Here is a 23,259-nt window from a genome sequence, read left to right as displayed (position 1 = left end):
CCCTCCAGAACGCCTGTCACATCAGCGGAGGTGAAAGGTCACCCCAGCGCCATCTGCTCAAAGCGGGGCTCCTCCGCCAAAAGAAGCCAACCACACACTGTGCAGTAGAGTAGACTAAATAAAAACAACGTTGCCTATTTCGTTCAGAAAAAATGTATGAATGTGTCTCTCCCAATTCCTTGTAAGTGAGTTGGATGTGGAGTGCTTAGTGACAGACAGGTGTTTTAAAAAAACAACAACTGTTGATTACTTCCGTAAATATCTCAGAATGTGCTTCAGAGCACAATTATTTTGCATTGGTGTCAAAGGGAGAGAGATGAGTGAGTGTCATTATCTTTTAATCAAATCAATAAATGTGTTTATATCAGAGTGTATGTAGGTATTTGGCTGCTTCTGCAGATTAATCAAGGGAAAATGCTACAGGACCTTTTACAATGTAACAAATAATGTAAATTACACTGTATAAACACCAAGATGACATGTTGCCTATAAAATTATATTTGTGGTATTCCATTCATATAAACCCATAGTAAATAGTTCAAGTTAGACATAATTCAGAAAATAGGTCCAATGCAGCTGTTTTTATCTCAATATCAAATCATTTTTCTGGGTAAAAATTAAGTACCTTACTGTGATTTTAATTGAAAACATGGTCAAAAAAGAAACAAAAATAGCTTTTTAGCAAAGTGAAATTTCTCAAGCAATAATTTTGCTAGGACTGCCTGGGAGTGGTCTGAGTGGGTACGGGGAAACTGAAAACTAGCTGTTATTGGCAGAGAGGTTTGCAAACCTCTTTCTTATTGGTCTATTAAATAATTTACCGCCTGGGGATGTCACCAGGCAGACCAAAACTCCATACCATCAAAACGTTCATGGCGAGAAGGGCTCCAGTTTTTGTTAAATTAATGTAAAAAGTTGCCAACCTTAACCAAATTCTCCTAACCTGCTACGAAAAGTCAAGTCTGACGTTAACTTGACAAAAGCTAGATCCCTTCGATCCATCACTCACTCAAACAGCTCTTACACTAAAAGGGCATTATAATTACTTTCATAATTTCACAGTATTATTCCAACCTGATAGTGTGAAAATATAATTATATTCAGTGTGGAAATATAATTATATTTAGTGTCCAAAGGTCATAGAGTGGATTGCGAGCAGTTCCTAATATTTCTGCTCCAATCAGAAATCGACTTTCATCCTGACTCCACTGTGACTGGTCCTTGTCTTTTTCCTCCACCGTGGCAAAGTTTCAAAATGGCCACTCCCCAGTGTAGAGGGAAGAGAAGCCCAAGGCCATCAGTGCAGTCACCAGTACAGTCAAGAGCTTCTGCCACCACAGGCAGTGGTCCATCTTCTGTTCCAGCCTGGAGCTGCTGGCCATCAACTGAAGGAGCTGGGGGAACATCAGAGGGCACCAACGGCAACCGGGGCATATTCATTAGGCACCAAATGGAAGAAAACTGACTGAAACATGGTGGGACTACCTGCCCTTGTCCTGTAAGTAATGCCCATTTTTGTCTTCAGTTGCAAAACATTTAAAGACATTTTTCCTTCTATATGGAACACCACCCAGGTGAAGTATCGGACCTTTTTCAGACCACAAACTGACTTCAGATGGACTTGATAGATTGAACATTTCAGCAGGCAAAGATAATAGTAAATATGTAATTGTCCTATTGAGACATTTGCATAATAAGGGTGTGTGTGTGTCAGTGTCTGTCACCCGAGGTCACAACTCACCGTGGTGTGCATGTCTTGGTAGCCATTGGTCTCCATTTTGTGAGACCTGTCAGTCACAGGGCTGAGTGCCAACTTGATGCCCTCTAGCATTCGACACCGCAGCCTGAAGGTAAAGAAAATAGAAGACCATTGGTGAACAGTCCTTACACATGCGTCCTCGAGGCCTTGTTGCCTTTGGTGACAGTCAACAAAGCAATACTCATAAAACTGGTTTGAGTTGTGTTCTGTGTGTGTAATAGATGGTGCTACCTGTGCTCCATTATTTTAGCCTTTGGGACACCCTTCCAGAAGTGGGCGAGGTCTGTGCTCCCCCCACCGCTACATGGCTCCATCTCAGCAGCCATGATTAAGAAGCGGTCCTGAGGAGAGCACAGAGACCCTGAGCCAATCAGAGAGGAGGGAATTCGACCACAAACAATTAGAGGACAGCAACAATTTCACATGAGCTAGTCCTTGACCTTCTCAAAACCTGAATGATGGGTTTATTTTACATAGAGACAGAGGAGATGGAAGAATTAAGAATACGATATGTAGTACCTCCATGCAGGGACACAGTGATTTCCATACTCTTGCCCGCCCCACAGCTGCTATTGCTGGGCTTCACCCTGTACTTCTCTGGGGCTGTGGTCCGCACCTGCGGCAAAACACAAACAAGGCTGCTCTCATACAAGTATATTTTAATGATGCAATCACACACTTAAAACGAGCAACATGAGAACTGACCTTGAAGGCCACTTGGTTTTTGGTGACATTATTAAGCATGATCAGACATCTCTTCTCACACTCTCTGTGGCCAAAGCACAACTCATCATCAGGACTGAAAAGAGAGAGCGAGAGTGTGGGAGCCACATATTATCTCCGTCTAGCAGCTCTCAGTGTAAACAGTTGCCTCATAACCTTAAAAGGTAGTGTGAGGTCTGTGGTTGGAAACTATGTGACTCAATACGTTTTGGAAGTGCTTACACTATACTGTATGTATCAGGGCAAATACACAGAATCCAAAGCTAACCTGATATAGAGTAAGGTGCCTTTGAAAGTGACGGTTGGCCTACGGGATCCTTTCCATCTGATGGAGCCCTCATTGTCCCCATCATGTGCCAAGTATACCTGCCTCAGACAAGGACAGAGAAATCAAGGACACTAATGTTACTGTTACTGATATCATTCAATGCACTTATGAGATTCGAGAGTGTAACAAAGTTCATTATTAAAACCAAAGGGTGTCGTGAGGGGAACGAAGGACAACATTTCTGGTTCTGAGTGTAGGAGAGCTCGGCTCCAGGGTGTCCTTGGCCTCCAGGTCATCATCCTTTAAATCAGTGTCATCCTCTTGTCCAGTCTCTGATATGGGGTTCTGGAAGATGTCATCAGGCAACGGTGGGTAACTGAATTTGAATGGGTCCTGGGAGAAAATCAGAAAAGAACTCCATAGTAAATGCAATGCATTTGTATTACATCAATTATTTATCCTTGTAGTATAATGTACTGGTGATGAATTCTGGCAAGGTGTGTGTGTATACAACATAGTATTGGTTTATGTACTGTATGCATGATACCAACAAATGGCGTTGTTTGTATGTATGCAAGTACGTGTGTGTGCACAGACACAACAGCTTTACATTAGAACGTGGATGTATGACTCTTGTATAGGTCGGTCATGTGTCTGACTTGTGCATCATATGCACTGTACCGAAAGCAACGTGCATGCATGTTGTCATGTTAGCCAATGGGCATTCACAGATGTTTTAACATCTGCATGTGCTTATATGCTCAGTAGATATTTGGATGTATGGGGATCATTGTGGCCATTGAGCGGTAAGTTACACACAGTTCCTCCCATGTAGGACGGGAGGTTCTCCCTATCAACATAGTTCTGGATGTCACTCTTGGACACAAACTTCAGCTTGTCGATGGCGTCTTGACTGAGCATGTTCTTCACCATCTTCCATGCCGCTATATATAGAAGATGGGGGGAGTGTAGTTAGTAGTATTGACTGCAACAGTGACATTGAGTGGAAGCATAGCATTTTCTTCTTTAAGTGACTCACCATTCATGATCCATGGCATCTCGTACATGAGCATTTTGGCTGAAATGAAATAGGACGCATAAATCATAACACGATTCATTTGACATTCTCTGTAGGCAATAAAGGCATGGAATTGGGTTCACTGAGTCCTTTATTCGCTATGGGACCAAATGCACCAGGTGGAAGCCACAGGCGGCTGGTGGCAGCTTTATTGGGGAGGACAAGCTCATAGTAATGGCTGGAAGGGAATAGATGGAATGGTATCGAACCCATGGCTTCCATGTGTTTGGTACCATTCCATTTACTCCATTCCAGCCATTACTATGAGCCGTCCTCTCCTCAATAGCCTCCTGTGTTGGAAGCCCACCAGAAGAAATGGATACTTACAAAGCAATCTAGGGTAATACACTTGGAAGCAATTGATTATATATTTGATCAAATCCATGTCCTACAAGAGAAAAGAGAAGAGAGAATTCCTATCGTTCAAATAAATATTTTCAACAAATTAACCAATAAATCTTTCACCCTGGCATGTGAGGAGAAACTTGTTTTGAAAGCACACAGCTGTACTGTATGTCTCCTGCCATATTTTGAGCCCCAAGCTAAGGCATGACCCAGATTGGGCAACGGAGAATACTTTGTCTCAATGTATTCCAGACACTGCTTCTGTTTATACCATCTTACGCTCCTAAGAAACCACTTCAGAGAAAAATGTTAGAATACATTTAATAGTCAGCATCTAGTACTTCAGAGCTTGCCATCTACTACATGTTTGTGCTTGTCATGCACAGTTCACTGTACATAATATGGAAAGGAAATAACAGATCATACATGAGTGTAGAATAGGTGAGGATAGTTCAGGTTTACCTTAGTAGGTCTTCACAAAAGGTAGTTTAAAAGCACCCAAAGACAAGCATTAGTGTGTAAAGATCCACTCAGTGACTTGTTAACACAAAATGTTTGGACATTGATACAAAGTTCCACAACACAAATCAGCTAGAGGGGAATGAGAGGAGAGCAGACATCTTACAACGCAGCTTAGACCCGCTTCGGACATGTCAAAGATCACGGTGAGGGGAATCCCTGGTTCCCGCCGGGTGTAGCTCTCCAACCAGAATGCCACGTACCTTTTCTTCTCCGTCAACATCTTCACATCCCTCATGTGAAGCTTAACCCTGAACCAGACTGGGCAGACAACAACAAAAATGGGTAATCCTCAGTGTCCTTCAAGACAGAGACTCAAATAGCTCAAAAAGACAAACTGTAATCCACCATACAAAAATTCAAGAATCCAATCTCAATCCTAACTTGAATTGTGCGTGCACCTAAATCAGGAAACTACAGTCGGAATAGTGAGATGCATAGAAAAACGATCACAGCACCCCAAAGAGAGGATGAGGCTTTTACAAGAGATAAAATGATGATGTTGGCCATAAATGAGGTATCTCAGAAACAACATTTTCACAACAGAACCTTCCTGATTGGCAGTGAGCACATATGTTGAAAAAATAAAATGAAATACCTACACAGTTTGTTGCCCTCTTTATCATAGCCATGGAGATAATGCATGCCAGACTCAAATAGAGACTTTTGCACAGAGCTTTCATTGATGTCTGGAAGAGAAAGGGATATTAAAAAAATGAATCAAACCGGACTATTAATGCTGTCTATAATAATAATACATTATTCTTATACATTATACTTATGTAGTGCTATTCATTACATAAAGAACATTTCAAAGCAGGAAACATCTTATCAACACCATCATGTTCAACTAGTGGAAGTATCTCAGCAATTTGCAGAATGCACAATAACCTGGTATGTGTTATAGCCAGCTATTCTACTGTTCTTTGTTGGAGCTATATGTTCATTAATACAGCTATACAGTATGGGACAAGGCCACTGGTTGACATCAAGTCCCTGTAAAGGCAAAGGTCAATCCACCATTCAGTTTGAATTCTTTTCTCCACTTAAGACTCTCATCGATCATCTTCAAGGTGTCCTCCACCACAAAGTGGCGCCACTCCAGATAACCGTCAACCAAAACATCATCCTTCCATAACCTGTCCACATCCCTGGGGTCATACTTGTCTGATGAGTCTGTGGGAAAATGGATGTCGCTCAATACTATTACTCTGTGCGTTTGTGTGGTACATTGAATCCAGTTGAGCTGCAAGTGCACTGCTTCGGTCTTTAAAAATGTGAGATAGTTTCAGGTTAAAATACTCGACTTATGATTGGTATGGACAACTATGCAGCATCAAAACAGTGGCATATACTGAACACACACACACACACACACACACACACACACACACACACACACACACACACCTAGGTTAATATACACTTCAAAAGGTGCAAATGCACATGGATTTCAGTGTTCTCAGGAGAAATGTTTGCTGTTGTTGCGCAATCCTACTTTAGCCTACTCTATCCCCAAACAGCTGTTCCAGGACAACAAGTAGAAACCAGAGCGCTCACCTTGTGCATATTCGATACGGAATCGTTTTCTTGTTTCCTCTATTTTCTTTTGAATGTCCTGTTTGCGAGGAAATATTTCAAAATATCGCCAATTCTTCAAATGTTATAACTAGCATGTCAACTTTTACTGTTATTATTAGGCTTACCTGCTCTGGTAAAGCCGATCTTGCGTCCGTCATGCTCAAAAGACAACAAACCAAAACCAGTTGGTTCGGATGTGTCCCTGACGCGCTGTCTGGGAGGAAGTAGACCATCATGTTTCAACATTTCAGCTGTTACAGACGAACTGACACTCCAAATGCTTAAAAGCCACAATGTCAGTTCGACAGTCTGACCCTGCCACTTTGATTGGTAAAGGCAACATGGATGCAATGATTGTACAGTATGAGGTTGGATAGTTTACAACATATTTTGTAGTCAACACTGAACACTCAAACATTCTAATGACAACAAAAACAAACGATTTCATTTAGCAGAGCACATGTATGACGCACAAATTGCATATAAAATCTTTGGCACCTGTGTGTGTGCACCACTGCCAATTGACAAGTGAAGTTCTCTAGACCAGAGTTTTACTAAACTTGGTCCTGGGCCCCCCCATGGCTGCACGTTTTGGGTTTTGCCCTTGCACTACACATCTGATTAAATAACTGACTTGCTCTATATGTATTAGTTTGAACTACTATCCACTAGGTGGCACCATGTAGTCGTGAACTAAATAGCTTCTTTTTTTTTCAAAGGCTTCCAGGATATTTTTTCTCCTGGTTCTTGGTTGCCGTATGCAGCGCGTGCGTTTGTCAGCGTTTGAGTGTACTGCACTAACTGAAGGTAACGAGCTATAAACGTTATGTATCGTGCATTTATTCACAATGAGTTACCGTCTATAATAATGTTATAGCTATTGACGTTTGAGGATATATCTGTTTTATTTCTGGTGTGTGTCTAACCGCCAGCTGCCTCCATCTTTGTTTTGAAGATGTCATTGCTAGCTGCTGATAATTTGCTCGCTATGGCTCCCCTGGAGCGCCTATGCTAGCCAGCTAACGTTAGTTAGTACAAGTTTTGAAATTAAGTGTTTTATGACAACAATGCATTTCCCTTTACAGACTGTAGCTGCGATCTAAACCACACTGCAGGAGAAGCACCACCATGGTAAGGTGCCTTTCTAGAATCAAGATACCACATTGGACCTTTTTGATTAGCCTAGTTCTGCACTTTTTTGGTTAGTTTTGCACGTTAAACATTGATGAAACAATGTATGTTGGTTGGGTGTTATCAATGAATCATGGTGATAAGTGTCCTCCATCCTCTGTTGTCCTGGACATGAGGACCATGGTAGCATCTACTCCTGGTTTGCCCACCCTATGTATGGCCACTACTGGCAGCATTACCAGCAGGCTATGAACTGGCACCAGAGACACAGGCAGGCCTACAGAAAGGCCTGGGAGGCTGCCTACGGGCCAGGGTACCCCCAACAGTACCCCACTGCCCCCCAACGCTATGCAGACTGGCATGGGGGAGAGAGTGGAGGGAGGAGAGCAGAGGAGACAGTCGCTGCTAAGGACCATGTGGAAGAGGATTTGGAGGGGGGCGCAGATGACGAGGAGTGGGACGGAGAAAGTGGCTCGGACAGCGAAATCGAATGTGATGTCAGCAACATGGAGATCACAGAGGAGCTGCGCCAGTATTTTGCCCAGACTGAGCGGCACAAGGAGGAGCTCAGTGAGTGTGTGTGTGTGTCAGTCAGTCAGTCTCTACATCTAAAAGTTTCACAAGGAGTGTTAATAACTCTATAATAACCCCCTAACACCACGATCATATGGTCTTTGGATCATATTGCTGTATAAGTAGACAACTTAACGCACCATTACAACTACATGTAATGAATTATGAAGTATTCTGAGGCTGACTTTAAAAGCCTTGTGTCTTGTGTTCCTCCCCACAGAGAAGCAGCAGCAGCTGGAGGCGGAGCAGCTGGATACTTACGTGTTGGCCGACCAGGACATGCACAGAATTTCCTGGCACGGCAGGTCGCTGCCCCCCTCTGAGCGGCCGGGCGAGCGCCGAGGCGCTGAGATGAAGAAGCTGTACGGGGAAGACGCGGCAAAGGTCCAGGGCATGGAGACGGCCATGCAGCTCACCTTCGACAGAAACTGTGACAAAAAACAGCCCAAATACTGGCCCGTCATCCCTCTAAAACTGTAGCTCCACTACGGACATCCATCTTCTTCCAATGGAGCCCACCCACACACTGTTCCAGTCTAGACAACCCCCTGAAACATAGAGCTGAGAAACTGGGTCATGTTCAGTAGGGAGGAAACTGATTGAAATGGAGAGGTACTCCCTGATCACAGTGCCTAAACATTCCCCTCTCACCATAATATCGTATGTCAACCAACATTTTGGAGGAGAATTTTATTTCTGTTCTTCTGGTTTCACAATGAAATGATGACAAATTCATAAGATGCAGGCACAAGAAGAGCACGAGTATACACAATTTGCATAAATGTTTAAGCTCCCCCAGCAAATTGATTTTAAAGACTCCAAAGTTAAATCTTTTTTTCAGGTTACCTGTTCTGTCAACAAGCATGGTTTCATGTTCAGGTAGCCTTCAATCTATGATCCTCTTATTGCTGTCAAGGTAGTTATTTTTTTATATATTTTTTTATTTGGGTGGATTTCTTTCCTATTTCATTCAACCATAAATGAAGAAAGAGATGGTTTTGATTTCATCATCTCCAGATACTGCATAATAGCTTCCGCCTCTATGTTTGTCTGCTTCTTTCTCAACATTCAGATGGGTTGTGTCTGTCTCAGCGTGCTCAGGTAGAACAATGTGTTGGTTTCTTCCCGTGTGTCTGTTTCATATCAAAATCGTTTGTCTTTTTTTTAATAAGATTGTTGATATAGTTTCTAATAAAGAATGTTTGTGATGAATTGAAACGCTAAATACATTATCAGATTTGAAATGTCAAATTCTGTTTCAGTGAGGCTAATAATCATTTATGTCCCTGTAAATAGAATTTTGGTACTTTGATTTCATTTGGTCTGAGTCTGTTATATATAAGAATACAGCCACTGAGTGGATTCCGGCATAGCTGTAGTGAAGGTTTTGGCTTTGATTTTTAAAGCAACTTACTGTCACAGGTAATCAGCTGGTCCAACTGCTAGAAAAGAGGCCAGCACACAGAACAGACCTCTACTCTAGAGAGTTACATCTACACACGCTTGACATTTACATTGGGGTCATGGTGCAACAAACCGTTGGTGGCGTTCTGTGTAGGGTAGGAGCTGCAGAGGTCTTGCGTCACCTGGCATTTCACTCTTAGCCCACTGGCCATGGAGGCCAAGCCAAGAGGTCAAATGTGATATTTTATAGATAATTTCCTCCGCTACCATAAACACTGATGTTACTTCTCTTGTCCCATTAAAGTTTATTCAATTGTACAAAAACAGGCACTGTAACAGTATTGACAAAAACACCCCCCCCCCCCCCCCCCCCTATGATACAGCCTATCCAGGCTGTATCATATCCTGCCGGGATTGGGAGTCCCATAGGGCGGCGCACAATTGTCCCAGCGTCGTCCGGGTCTGGCTGGGTAGGCCCTCATTGTAAATAAGAATTTGTTCTTAACTGACTTGCCTAGTTATATAAAGGTTAAATAGAAAAATAAAATACTACATCAAGCATGTCATTATAGAGATCAAAATATGTTGAATGCAATTTTGTTGCAGACATTAGCACGCTTTTCTATTGACTAAAAAGGGCCCAAGGCCCAGCAGCGACGTCACTCACTCTTCCCCGTCCCCACGGGATGGGGTGCATTGATTTCGGGGAGAGCGTTCGTGCACTGGTGCTCCAGCGCGCGCCCTGCTGCCCTGCACGAAACAGCTCCCCACTTGCAGAACTTTTTGTCACATCGCATCGGCCAAGCACTGAAGTTCTACGAAAGTAACAACATGGGTAGGTGCAATTATTAATACCCAAATACTTTCCTATTCGTTTCTTCAAAAGGAAAACTTGAGTATACATGTATTTTGTTTTAACTTCATGCTTGGGTGCGTTTTTAATGTCATAGCAATGGTGTTCAGCAGGATAGAGTGCTCGATTTATTGGGCACATAGACGTAGCCTACAAACACGATCAAATGACAAGATTAAGGCGATGTTAAGTGATTTTCTTTATGGTGGCAGGTTTAAATTCTATCATCTGAACTGCGCTCTCATAGTTCCTTTGCCTAATCTAGTCTACTGTCTAATGCATGAATGCTGAGCACAACAAAAAAATTATAATCTAATAAATTAATAGGTCTAAAGAATGTAGTAGCCTACAGTTACTAAATCGTTTTTTTTTTGTATTCTGTTTTATATTATATCAGCATTTTCTGTCTACGTTAATAAATTAAGTGAATGCGGTGACAGTATGTTTCCTGGCCAGTGTTGTAGCCCAAATGGATGGGAAAGAATCCAAGTGTTCTGTCCCAGCTGTGGCCTTGGAATAATTCATTTTACTCTGGACATTCTCCGCCGACCCGGCAGTGTGTATCCATGGAGTCTGATGGCAGACTACTCTCTGCCCCAACAGAGACTGGGAATATTCTCGAAGTGAAATTGTTTCTGCTTACAGTGTGAGCAAAGAGTTTGATTTATGACACTGACTGACTAATCAAAAGGGAACCGTCGTGCTCTACACTGACTGACTAATCAAAAGGGAACCGTCGTGCTCTACACTGACTGACTAATCAAAAGGGAACCGTCGTGCTCTACACTGACTGACTAATCAAAAGGGAACCGTCGTGCTCTACACTGGCTGACTACCCACAAGGACCTTTATTTTTATTTTTTATTTTATTTTACCGTTATTTTACCAGGTAAGTTGACTGAGAACACGTTCTCATTTGCAGCAACGACCTGGGGAATAGTTACAGGGGAGAGGAGGGGGAGGAATGAGCCAATTGTAAACTGGGGATTATTGGGTGACCATGATGGTTTGAGGGCCAGATTGGGAATTTAGCCAGGACACCAGGGTTAACACCCCTACTCTTACGATAAGTGCCATGGGATCTTTAATGACCTCAGAGAGTCAGGACACCCGTTTAACGTCCCATCCGAAAGACGGCACCCTACACAGGGCAGTGTCCCCAATCACTGCCCTGGGGCATTGGGATATTTTTTAGACCAGAGGAAAGAGTGCCTCCTACTGGCCCTCCAACACCACTTCCAGCAGCATCTGGTCTCCCATCCAGGGACTGACCAGGACCAACCCTGCTTAGCTTCAGAAGCAAGCCAGTAGTGGTATGCAGGGTGGTATGCTGCTGACCTCACTTAGTTGTCAGCCAACCTCTCCAACAAAACACCACCTTTCTCCTCTCTCTTTGCTCTCCTCTGGTTGGTTAGGAAGCGGTTGTGTTACTGCTTCATGAAGCGCTTCACAGACTGAGAAGGCTCCAATTGGCTCATTCATCCCCCAGTCTCTCCCTGAAACTATTCCACAGGTTGTTACTGTAAATGAGAATGTGTTCTCAGTCAACTTACCTGGTAAAATAATTGTTAAATAAAATAAATTACCATTTGTTTATTGTGAGTTGAACAGCGAAGAGCCTCTTCAACACACACTTGATGAACACGTGCACAGACACACACACACACACACACTAGGTGAACTTACGTAGGATATTTGGGTAAATGGAGGACCGGAGCGGAGGTCTTACTCCTCTCTCTTTCATCTTTTACTCCACTTCTCACTGTAAAGAAATCTCCATGACCGCCATTGGCTGTCTGGCTACTGTAGCCAGTCCCGTGGTATGAGCCATTTCTGAGACTTTCATGCAACCATTGGTTTCTCTGGTCTCTGAGACGGGAAGATGGATGGATCGTTGAGATAACTCGTTGCCATAGCGACGGCTATGTATGCTGTCTGTATGATGTAAGCACCGTCTCAATCCTGTCACGTGTGATCTGGGGACACTCATGTGCTCGAACATACATACATACATACATACATACATACATACATACATACACACACACACACACACACACACACACACACACACACACACACACACACACACACACACACACACACACACACACACACACACACACACACACACACACACACACACAGGCCGAGCATGCCTATTTGTAGCCCTGTCAATCTTTCTTTGCATCTACATGGGAACCATAACGATGACGATGATGATACTAACCTCCCAGGCCTATACGTTCTCTCTCCTGCAAAATTACTTATTTTTGGCCTCTGAGTGATCACTGTAAAGGATTCCATTGGAGCGACAGGCTAGGCGCAGGTGCAACATTTTCCTGGGTGGCGGGTTGTTTTGAAGCAGAGGCCCTGGTCATGTGACCCTGGCTTCCTGGGGGAAATATGAAATGTTGGGGGGGGGGTACCTGCTGTGGGGATGTGATGTGACATCATGTTGAGCTGCCTGCAGTATCTGGGCCAGAGGGATTACGGGGCTAGTCAGATAAAACAGTGGGGGGCGGGGTAGGAGGGCTGGGCTAAGCATGTCAGTAAAGACAGTGGTGATATTGTGAGTTGTTAAGGGAGATCCCACACTCCCGCCTCGATTTCCATCCTCAGCTCCTTGGCTTTTGAGCTCTCTGACTAGAAGATGTTGCACGAGATAGACGGGAAAGCAAAATTCATTAATGATCTGTTTTTATCAAACAGTGGTTGCTTCTCGAGAGGAGAGTTGTGATCTGTCCCCTGAGTTATTCAGACACTTTTATCCCAATGTGTCTCCATTCCTGGGATCTCAGTGTTTTTGTCTTGGAGTCTCTTGAACCCTCAAACTCCCCTCCCTATGGAACTCCCCTCACATCCCTATATGTCTAGGGATGGATGCTGGCTCAGGAAATTGTCGGCCCACACAGTATAGTTCAGCCAGAGTTAAGGTGAGGACACTAGAGTTGCGGGTGTTTTCATTAAGGCAGTGTCTGAGAGCCAAATCAGACGTGACCAGCAGAGTTTGCATGGGTGTACATGTGTGAGTGGATCTGTATGTGTGTGTGCTCTAGTAAAACTGAGTATGAGCAGGCAAGGGGGTCGGCAAGATTGGGAAAGGTGCCGCCAGAACCTACAACTCCGTTGATGTTTGTGTGTTTGGTTACTAAGGATTAACTCTTTCCAGCATCCACGTTCAGAGTCCCTGATGAGAGGGAGCTAGGCGTCTCCTTAGCGACGGGGCGAGAGCGTGCAGAGAATGGCCTGGCAGGAAAGTGGGTCATCCTGACAGATTACGTCCCGTGTGGCCGGCTCTGTCCGCTCTCCCCCGTCTAACCAGGGGAGCAGAACAGGAGTCGCTGCTGTTTCACAGCCCTCCATGTCCTCTAGTCCCAGCTGTGATTGACTTAATCAGAACATCTATTGGTTTTCTCCCAGCCAACGTTTCCCTTTTACAGGGAGCAAAGGCAATTAAAATGGCCAGGATTAGACTAAAGCGTCAGCAGGAGGCTCCTAATGCCACCTCCCAGATAATGTGTGTGTGTGTGTGTGTGTGTGTGTGTGTGTGTGTGTGTGTGTGTGTGTGTGTGTGTGTGTGTGTGTGTGTGTGTGTGTGTGTGTGTGTGTGTGTGTGTGTATTAGTTTGGTTGCTGGTGTTTGTGATCAGTCGATGAAACGGCATCCCCACCCGATAAGCAGTAGACACACACCATCACTGGATGGGTTGCTGCTATCCCAGGTTAGTAGGACACTAGACTCAGACGACGGTTCGGAGAGGGTTCAGAGGTCAGACAAGGGCCGCCCATTGGAGGAAACACAGTAGGCTGCAGTAGGGTGACCTAATGGGGGTCATTAAAATCATGGGAACTTGTCCAATAACATGGGCATGTCTCAATTTGCACCCTATTCCCTATATACAGTAGTTCACTACCTTTAGAGCACCATTAATTAGGGAATAGGGTGCCATTTGGGATGATGCAGGTGCATGCAGAATGCCTCTCGGGGTGGTGTGCTTGTGGTTCTTGGTGCATTGAGAAAATCCTGTTGTTTTCTCTAATGGATGGAGAGTCCCGCAAGCGGTGGAGGGGAGGCAGGTCTTCAGGGGCTTTAAATAACTCTTGAGAGGGAGGGAGACCGAGACAGCTTGAGGCGTAAACAAAAACATGACTGTTTGTTCTAAAGCCTCTGTCTGGGTGGCCATCCACTAGCTCTGGGGAGATCGTCTACAGACCATAGAATCAGGTGTGTTAAATTAGGGTTGTACTGAAAACCCACAGGACGGTAGATCTCCAGGAAGAGGGTTGGGCAGCTCTGGCCTAGACAGAACATCCACCCACATGGTTGACTATATCTGTTGCCATTTCTTTTCCAAACTTTACTCGACTCTCTTTACAGCCATCCATATTTAGCTCAGGATTTCAAAGATTTGCACTTTATTGACTTCAGCTGTCAGAGAGAACACGGAGGACGTGTCCTAGGAACAGATAGCATCGTTAGTTTCATAGATTTCAATCAGTTTATGGCTGTCGTCATGTTGACATGTTACCATAGCAACAGCGCTTAACATCCCCCTCGGCCTAACATAATCTCTCTGATGTTGAGTCGATATTTGAATCGACTCACATGTTGACTTGTGAAAGATCGGACCGATCCAGTTTGCCAAGTCAGATATACATAAATATCCTTTAACGGAATTGGTTACGTTTTGTAAACCGATTTCCAAAATGGAGGTGCTTTGGGAGTGGGACAGAATTGGAGGACATAACTGCAGTGTTGTTTCCAGGGACATCAAAGGGAGGCCAGACTGTTCCTTTCTCCCCATTAACTCCACATCGGAGGGCATAATGGAGCCGTAATGGCCTCATTACTGGGAGAGAGACGACCCATTGTGGCTCTAGTTTCTCTCTATTCCACAGTAATGAGGAAGGAGAGGGGTCCCGGTCCCGCTCCTGAATTCATATTCATAGTTTTTTAAATTATTATTATTTTGTGGTCATAAGAAAGTAAGTAGTCATTTCCTCTGAGGAATTAAAGCCATTGTTCCATTGTTGAGTTCTTTATAAAGGGTAGCCATGCGGCGGACATCTTTGGTTCAGTGCATTTTTGGACTTTAATAGAGAGAGGAATTCTGGGACATAGAATGAGTCAGCAAAGACTAGTGATCAGGGTGGCCTTGACCAGAGTGTGTCAGAGGGCCACACTAAAACGAGAGAGCGTTAGTTCTTGGCCTGTCTAGACCGCATTTGTTAGTCCTTAGTGGGTAATTCACAGCCAGTATACAGGATGCAGTCACATGGATACAGAGGATGAATATACAGGGATATGAAATCCCCCCCCCCCCCCCCCCCCCATTCCCCAATGTCCCTCCCAACCACAGACTAACCATAGAAATATAATAACTAGAACAGCTGTTTTTGTTATGACACTATGGTCAAGGATTCTATGATTGGGGCTGATAGCCACTCTACTTGACCAAAGCCCAATGTCTAATTCTGCAGGAGATTTCCAGAGAGGATATACAGTATTGGCTTGACCTGTTATATCTCCTAAATTGGAACAGATTGGATCCGAACCTCAAAGTGTGTGTAGTATGTGTGTGTGTATTATGTGTGTGTGTATTATGTGTGTGTGCAGAAGGAGAGAGTGCCAGGGCCCACTGTATCTCATCTTCTGGACAAGTGCTTAATCTGTGACCCAGCATAAGGGATTATTGGATGTGGGGGAAATGGACCCTGAGGTTCACCCAGGAGGTTTGCGATTTGCTCCCCCTCTATGACCATTGGATTGGATAGTGTGTGTGTGGGGTGGGGGTGGAGGATGTGTGTGTGTGTGTGTGTGTGTGTGTGACGATATTCAACCTTCAGGAGCCTAGCTGTAGGGTTAAACTGCACTGCTCAGTGCTCAGCTCAGACAGCCAGAGCCTCCATATGAGGATCTTTCCACCACATATTGGACCCTCAGAGTCTGACTCCTGATGACATTCTGTAACACATCTGTGTGTGCTCTGAAAGCCCCTTTCCTGGACAGTTTTGTGGCTCCGCTACAACAGACAGAGCACGAGGCTTTGTCCAGCTAGACACCAAGCATTTGAGCTGCATTAGGCCACATGCATCAGAATTAATACCTTATTTAAGAGGATTCAGGGCAGATTGCGTCCCTTTGTTTGAGGATGTGTGTGTGTATTAGAAAATGAGCTGAACAATAGTACACAGAGCAAATGAATTCAAATGAATTATGAATATGTAGTTTTTTCTTTTTTGTCCAGCATGAAATATCTTATATTTTGTTAGGATGGGAAAGTCTGTAACCATCCCCCAAACTGTAGGCCTATACTACAGATCAAACAAAGCCTAGACTATTCTGTATTATTTATCTCTCTCTCTCTATTTTCTCTCTCTCGGTATCTCCTCTTCTCCCTTTCTCCTCTTCTCCCTCTCTCTCTCTCTCTCTACTCTCTGTAGATCACCCACTCTCTCTCTCTTTCTAGCCCTCTAGTCACCAGATGGAGAGTGGGCGGTGTGTGTTTTTGTGTGATAGCTTCTGTGCGTTAGTGCAAGTGCATATGTGAGCGTTGACGTGTGTGTATTTTGTGTGTCAGTGCTGTGAGTTTGCACACTGGTGCATGTGTGTGCTAGCAGATACAGCCTGCGGTGCAGTAACCTATAACCCTGATTTAAGGGGGGTGACCACCTCACTATCTGTATCTCTCTCCTTTTTTCTCTCTTTCTATTCCTTTCGTTCTCTCACCTGTGTGATATAGCTGTACACTCTTAGAAACAAAGGTGCTATATAGAACCTTAAAGGGTTCTTCTTCAGTCCGGAGAACCCTTTGAAGAACCCTTTTTGGTTGCAGGTAGAACCCTTTTGGGTTCCATTTACAGAGGGTTCTACCTGGAACCCAAAAGGTTTCTACCTGGAACCAGAGGGTTGTCTCTGGAATTTAAAAAATGGTTTACCCTATGGGGACAGCTGAAGAACCCTGTTGGAACCGTTTTTTCCAGAAGTGTAGGGATGCTATGTGCCTGGAGGCAGGGTTGAGTCATGTGATTGAGTTCATTCTATACTATAAAATAGAATGGGCGCTCAAAAATCTGCCATGATCAACGTTTTTATACATCGCCAAATTGGGATTGCAAGTGACATACGGCCAAAGCGTTAGCTGGCATCGTTTAGGGAGCACTAATCTGTGCAAAATCGGACAAGACCTTTGAATCTTGAAACGGGATTGTAGCCTAGTATATACAGAGGAGCTAAGCTTGCAAGTGAGGGAGAGAGAGGGAGAGGGTGATAGAGAGAGAGAGAGAGAAAGAGAGAGAGAGAGAAAAGTCAGAATCCAAAATCCAGGGAGAAAAAGTACTCAAAGGAAAACATTTCAAATGGATGGGACGAAGCCAGCCATGGAGTCTGCCACAGAGGAAAACCAAGAGGAGAGGGAAGAAGGCAAAGGTACGGAATGGTCGTTGTTGTGATACGGAGCGTTTTTGCGCGTTTCAACCGTACTGTTAGACTGGTGCGCGATTTCACCTACTTGCGATGGCTTCGCTTCACGTGACAAAAAGGCGCTGTTTTCTCCTCCTGCACCATGGCTTGCTCTGGCATGTGTTTTGTTATGAGCCTTTTGCAAATGACAAAGAATATGAAATGACATTTTTTTTGTGTGTGTGTCCCATCAACGTTGGTTTTTATTTGGACATGTTTTTGCTTGACCAAGATAGAGGGCTGAAGGCGCGCGCTCGGTTTTATGGAGCGTAGTTATTGCCAATTTGCTTTGCTTTGCTGCAGCCATGTAGAATCACCATTACCCTGTTTTTCAATCATGTGAAAATGATAAATGACTCGTGTGGCACATCAAAGGCGGGGTTGTCTCCATTGTATTGTCTCCTTTTGTATTATTTTTTTGTCTCAGGTGCGCGTATTGGTTTGGGCTAATGGTCAGGTGCATGGACCACTGCTGCCGAGATTGGAGCTCATCATTGCGAAATAACCGTTTCACAAAGGGATTTTGCCATAGACGTGGTCGTCAATGTGACTGTCATTGTTGTCTTTGGTTTTCGGAATAGACAAATTAGTATTTGGTTCTTTTGTTCGAGTATAAGAGGATGCAGTGCAGGCGCCCGTGTGTTGACGACCGTTGATAAAAAATAACATCCCTCTGGGAATAAGGGATCAGCGACACATAAACTGGGGTCCCTTTCCACTTGACACATACCAAGCTCGGTCCTCTCGTTTCACATGATAACACTCGTAAAAACAGCAGCTTTTGTCCATCATTGTTCATGGAATGACAAATTATAAATAGGCTATGCGCAAGGCATAATATTGTTTCCGCTATATGTTGGGTGTCGTTGCCTTTGTCCAGCTACAAAGCAGGGGGTGCGGCCGACTCAATTTGCCCAATGTATAGGAATGTATATAGGGATTACATTTGTTTTTGATATAGGTTACTGGGGCAAAATAACACCCCTGGCCAGTCGTTACCTCTCGGTAATCAGATAACAGGCAACATTGTCCATCACGTCAATTAGGCTACACTATTTTACAATCACTATTTCAATCAATCATTTTGATACAGGCTATCCCTTGGTGCTACAGCCTACTAAATCTAATAGCAGCTGGTTATATTACCTCCCTGTGGCTGAGGTCAGGAGTTGAATGCACAAATTTGATCCTAAATCAGTTCTTAGAGGGCAGTGCTATGTAGCAGCTAAAACGGTGTCCTCAGGGCTGCTCCTTTACCCTGCCCACCCCATCCATCCATCCTCCTGTTTCTAGCCAGTTAACCCTACACTCTTCAAAAAAAGGGTTTCAAAAGGGTTCTTAGGCTGTCCACATAGGAGAACCATTTTTGGTTCCAGGTTAAACCCTTTTTGGTTCCAGTTTGTGGAAAGGGTTCTGCACGGAACCCAAAATGCACTTATTTGGAACCAATTAACCAAAAGGGTTATACCTGGAACCAACAAGGGTTCTTCAAAGGGTTCTCTTATGGGGACAGCCAAATAACACTTTTAGGTTGTAGATAGCACCTTTTTTTCCTAACAGGGTACAACATACACCAAGGCTTTCTCCCCATCCCCCATCCGTTCAATGCGTTGTTCAGATGTGGTTACATTTGAATATGTTTTACATAGAGATTTACATTTAGTAGGCATACATGCTACATGTCATAAGGCTTGCCATAGCCAACAAATAGCCTACGTTGACCTAATCATAATAACTAACACTATAACATCAATGTTTGGGAGTAGTGAACTATACATATAGATTTTGCAGCAGCTTGGTGGTAGTTGAACTAATTTCAAATCTTGGCAGTGTTTTCAGTAGTTAATTCCTGTTTTGCCATGTATATAGCAGTGTAGCTAACTACAGGAACTACACACTACTGTTTTTGCAAATGTTTTTGAAAGTGGGTGAAGTAGGCTATAACATCCTTCCTTTTTCAGCATCAGACATGCCTAATTCTCACTTAAAACATAGTTTTTGTGTTTAATAGGCCAAATCAGACATGAAAAAACTCAAAATAAAAGCCTGAAACTATGTCTAAAGCCTGGTCACAGCCTGAGGAAGCCATTGGAAAAAGGAATCTGGTTGATACCCCTTTAAATGGAGGTTAGACAGGCCAGGGAACACAGATTTGTTTGTTTTTTTATATCACTTCCGGGTTACATTTTCTCAGGTTTCCGCTTGCAGAATAAGTATTGTTATTCTCACAGACAATATTTTGACAATTTTGGAAACTTTGGAGTGTTTCCTATCTTAATCTGTAAATTATATGCATATTCTACGATCTGGGCCAGAGAAAATGTCCATTTACGTTGGGCACGTTATTTTTATTTTTTTATTTAAAAAAAAATCTGACCCCTAGCGCTAAGAGGTTAACATCTGACTCCACAGTGGTCTGTTCTTGCAACTTCTAGTCTATGACATTTCAGATTTAGATATTATAATTGATCAAAAAAGTAGTTTGGAGGTAGTGAACTACAATTTCAAAGTAACTTTTGTAAAGTCAACTATGTTTTTCTTAACGGTAGCTTTAGTATCGCTTAACTTCCGTGTGAAGTAATTGGTAGCTTGGTAAACTATATTTTAAGAGTAGCTTCCCCATCACTGTATAACATCTCCTTAGGAAGTTCTCCTGTGGTGAATCATTTTACATGACACTTGCAGAACTAACGTTCTACAGGATATGTAGCCTATCTCTACGAAATGAATGTAATATGATATCCTGTGGTTTGGTTAGGGTTATAGGTGTGGATGGCCTTTACAGTGAGGGAAGGGGCTGTGTGGCTGGCACTGTTTTCACGATCTACAACTGGAGTATATTCTACAACTGTTGACATTCCACCATAATCCTCAGCATCTCAAAGATGGAAGAGATTTATAGTGAGTAGGGCAAGCAGTTGAAGCTCTGCCATGTCATGTAAGAAGCTTGTGTGTTGTATGTGCCAAGTGCCTCGCCTCCATTGGGGATCCAACAACATCAGTTGCACAGTAACAGCTGTAGATTCAGGCAACCGGGCAGCCTTGAGGTATCTAACCAAAGCATTCTTGCAGGCCTAACACCTCAGTCGACGCATCCGTCACAATTCATGATGTAATCTGACCAAAGATGTGACCTGACATCAAAGCCCCTTACAATGTAGCCTATAAAACATCTCTGTTGACATCTGTCACGCCTGCCTTTCAGGCTGAAGACTAACTCAACCGCTCACATGGGCTGTGATTTCAAACACCCAATTGGCATCCCTCCCTGTATTTCTGCCAAACCCCTTGAGGAGGCTAGGTGGAGTTTCAGTTGGGCTTCATTGTACTCCAATATAGTAGAGGCTGTGAGAGCGAGAGAGAGTTTAAATGATTATAGGCTATATCCCTACTATCTGGACCTGCGGTGCCTCAGTACAGGATAGTTATTCTCTCTTCTCTTTCTCTCTCCTTTGGCCTTTCCTATTCCCTCCCCTTCTGCTCACTCTCTGTCACCATTTTCCGCTCGGTCAGTTCACCTCCGTCTCTCCCTCCCTCTCTCCTTCTCTTTCTCTCTATGATGTCAGACTGACTTAGCCAGGCATAAACCTCCTATTCTCCCTGTATCACACAGGAAAGGAGGGAGGGGGTAGGGGTAGTATGTTCTCTCTTACGTAACTCTCCGCTGCGTTGCCGTCCACATCTTCAGATCACAACCGTGGGGGGTTACGTCATCATCACCACGGCGATGGGGCGTAACAGTGGAGCGCTGATGGGTTCCGTTTTAATATATGAGTCGTAGAACATTTCCTCACTAGCGTTCAAGCTTAACGGAGGCAGAACAATCGCAGCGCTATGCTCCCTTGTGCTAAACCCTCTACTGTTCTGATCCTCTGTGTAAAGATCCTCAATGCAATGTATCCAACTGTAGGATAAGTGGATGCCATTGGAATGTAGCACCGTAGGGTGTGTGTGTGTGTGTGTGTGTGTGTGTGTGTGTGTGTGTGTGTGTGTGTGTGTGAAATTCCCTGGTTACATTGAGTACTGTTACATGCACACAATAATGCAATTATTGTGGAATGTCAGTTTAATCAAATAGTTTGATTAAAACGTTTACATGATTTGGAAGAAGAACGATTGCCCTAATAATCCTGTTTACATGGACACATGAAACCTGATGGCACTCGGATAAATGCAGGAAATCGGCAATCAAAATGAACATTCTACCACTGCGAAAATGTTATTTTTGGAAAGCATATTTTGATTCGGACATATAAAGTTTGTATGTGAAAACTACACCGATCAAAAATATAAATGCAACATGTAAAGTTTTGGTCCCGTGTTTCATGAGCTGGAATAAAAGATCCCAGAAATTCACACACACAGTCATTCCGTTCTCAGAAGGTCCATCCCCTTCAGGAGGCCTGCCGTTTGATGGACGTGGGGGGAGATGGAGGTGGGAGTGAGAAGGGGTGAGGGAGGAGGTAGCAGGTTTCCTAGTTCTTTGTGTGTTGGCTTGGTATCTCTCTCATATCACGGCTGTGATATACCTGGAACCAAAAAGGGTTTCCCTATGGGGACAGCCAAAGAACCCGTTCGGAACCATTTTTTCTAAGTGTACAGTGACGCCTTCACTTGGCAGGATTTTCATGCTGCTGGCTATATGGCGATTCTCTCTCTCCCCCCCATCTTCCCCTTTCTTTATTTTTCTCTGTTCATTTATTTTACCCAGTCTCTCCTAATTTCTCTCACTCTGTTGCTCTCTCTTTCATATCCTATCGCTCTTTCAGTCAGTCTGCTACATCCCTCTCTCACCCATTCACTGTCATCTCTTTCTCATCTCCATTATCTTAATTAATCTCCAAGCCCTTCAACAATTTCTCTCTTGCTCTCTCTGACACACACACACACACACACACACACACATACTGTCAGCCTCCACCTGGGGAGTGTGTGTGTGTGTGTGCATTCATGCATGCATGCATAATATGTATTTTAGTGGGAGTGCATCCACGTGCAGCTCCTTAGGCTGTGTGAATTAAATTATGTATGTTTTGGTACGTGTCTGTGTGCATTTTAGTGTGTTTATGCTGTGTGTTCATTCAGTATGCTCTGTATGTAGGTATATGAATAGCACTGAGTGACAGGTTGGAGCAGCATGCATTGTTCCAATGCAATGCCAGCCGTGCCAACCTCCTGCCAGTCTCTTTGGCCCTCTTCCATCGCCTACTGATGCCCAATCTGCTCGCTCCACTCACATCCCATAAATCTCAGTGTGCCCGATTAACTCTCGTCATCGTTAACGATGACATCAATACATCCAGGATCATAAAGAGAGACAGCCAATGTGATTCTGCACAGCGACTACAAAGAGAGGGAAATGGAGCAAAAGACAAAGAGGACTATGGTGTATTAGTGGAAACATTGAATGGAAATCTATTCTATGGAAATGGGCTCCACGATACTGTGTGTTATTCCCTAATTGTTAGTAAAAACATTCTCTCATGACTTTGGTTCACTTGTATCTGTATTCGCAATATAGCATCATGTCGAAATAACCACCACTAAGAAAGGACAGGGGG

The 23,259-nt window shown here is 43.8% G+C and overlaps 3 protein-coding genes across 8 annotated transcripts in view; 2 read left to right on the top strand and 1 right to left on the bottom strand.

The window, feature by feature from the left end:
* Positions 1-321: 321 nt before the first annotated feature.
* Positions 322-6,649, bottom strand: LOC129859661 (motile sperm domain-containing protein 2-like). 3 transcript variants are annotated; one of them, XM_055929712.1, is made up of 15 exons: positions 6,399-6,640; positions 6,253-6,310; positions 5,713-5,868; positions 5,295-5,381; positions 4,799-4,953; positions 4,156-4,216; positions 3,790-3,828; positions 3,570-3,694; positions 2,988-3,143; positions 2,751-2,848; positions 2,465-2,558; positions 2,279-2,375; positions 1,991-2,120; positions 1,742-1,844; positions 322-1,394 (listed from the first exon to the last, which is right to left on the bottom strand). In XM_055929712.1, the coding sequence occupies exons 1-15, from the start codon at positions 6,507-6,509 to the stop codon at positions 1,251-1,253; spliced, it is 1,614 nt and encodes a 537-aa protein (XP_055785687.1). In that variant the 5' UTR covers positions 6,510-6,640; the 3' UTR covers positions 322-1,250. The 3 variants fall into 3 exon arrangements, with proteins under 3 accessions (XP_055785687.1, XP_055785688.1, XP_055785689.1); XM_055929713.1 differs by lacking the exon at positions 5,713-5,868; XM_055929714.1 differs by lacking the exons at positions 322-1,394; positions 1,991-2,120 and having other exon boundaries at positions 1,747-1,844; positions 6,399-6,649.
* Positions 6,650-6,984: 335 nt separating this feature from the next.
* Positions 6,985-9,189, top strand: LOC129859665 (gem-associated protein 8-like). 2 transcript variants are annotated; one of them, XM_055929719.1, is made up of 4 exons: positions 6,985-7,080; positions 7,359-7,404; positions 7,592-7,974; positions 8,198-9,189. In XM_055929719.1, the coding sequence occupies exons 1-4, from the start codon at positions 7,032-7,034 to the stop codon at positions 8,455-8,457; spliced, it is 738 nt and encodes a 245-aa protein (XP_055785694.1). In that variant the 5' UTR covers positions 6,985-7,031; the 3' UTR covers positions 8,458-9,189. The 2 variants fall into 2 exon arrangements, with proteins under 2 accessions (XP_055785694.1, XP_055785695.1); XM_055929720.1 differs by having other exon boundaries at positions 7,038-7,080; positions 7,359-7,405; positions 7,579-7,974.
* Positions 9,190-10,016: 827 nt separating this feature from the next.
* Positions 10,017-23,259, top strand: part of LOC129859664 (neuronal membrane glycoprotein M6-b-like) — a 31,351-nt gene continuing 18,108 nt past the window's right edge. The window contains exon 1 of one of the 3 annotated variants that reach the window (XM_055929718.1): positions 10,017-10,216. In XM_055929718.1, the coding sequence (XP_055785693.1) occupies positions 10,213-10,216 (4 nt within the window). In that variant the 5' untranslated portion in view covers positions 10,017-10,212. Of the gene's footprint in view, positions 10,217-16,978; positions 17,666-23,259 lie in introns of those variants that run through there. The other 2 variants (XM_055929717.1, XM_055929716.1) reach the window with 2 other exon arrangements.

Source organism: Salvelinus fontinalis, chromosome 7 (assembly GCF_029448725.1).
Source record: "Salvelinus fontinalis isolate EN_2023a chromosome 7, ASM2944872v1, whole genome shotgun sequence".
Taxonomy (NCBI): Eukaryota; Metazoa; Chordata; class Actinopteri; order Salmoniformes; family Salmonidae; genus Salvelinus; species Salvelinus fontinalis.
This window is presented reverse-complemented; position numbering and strand designations above follow the sequence as displayed.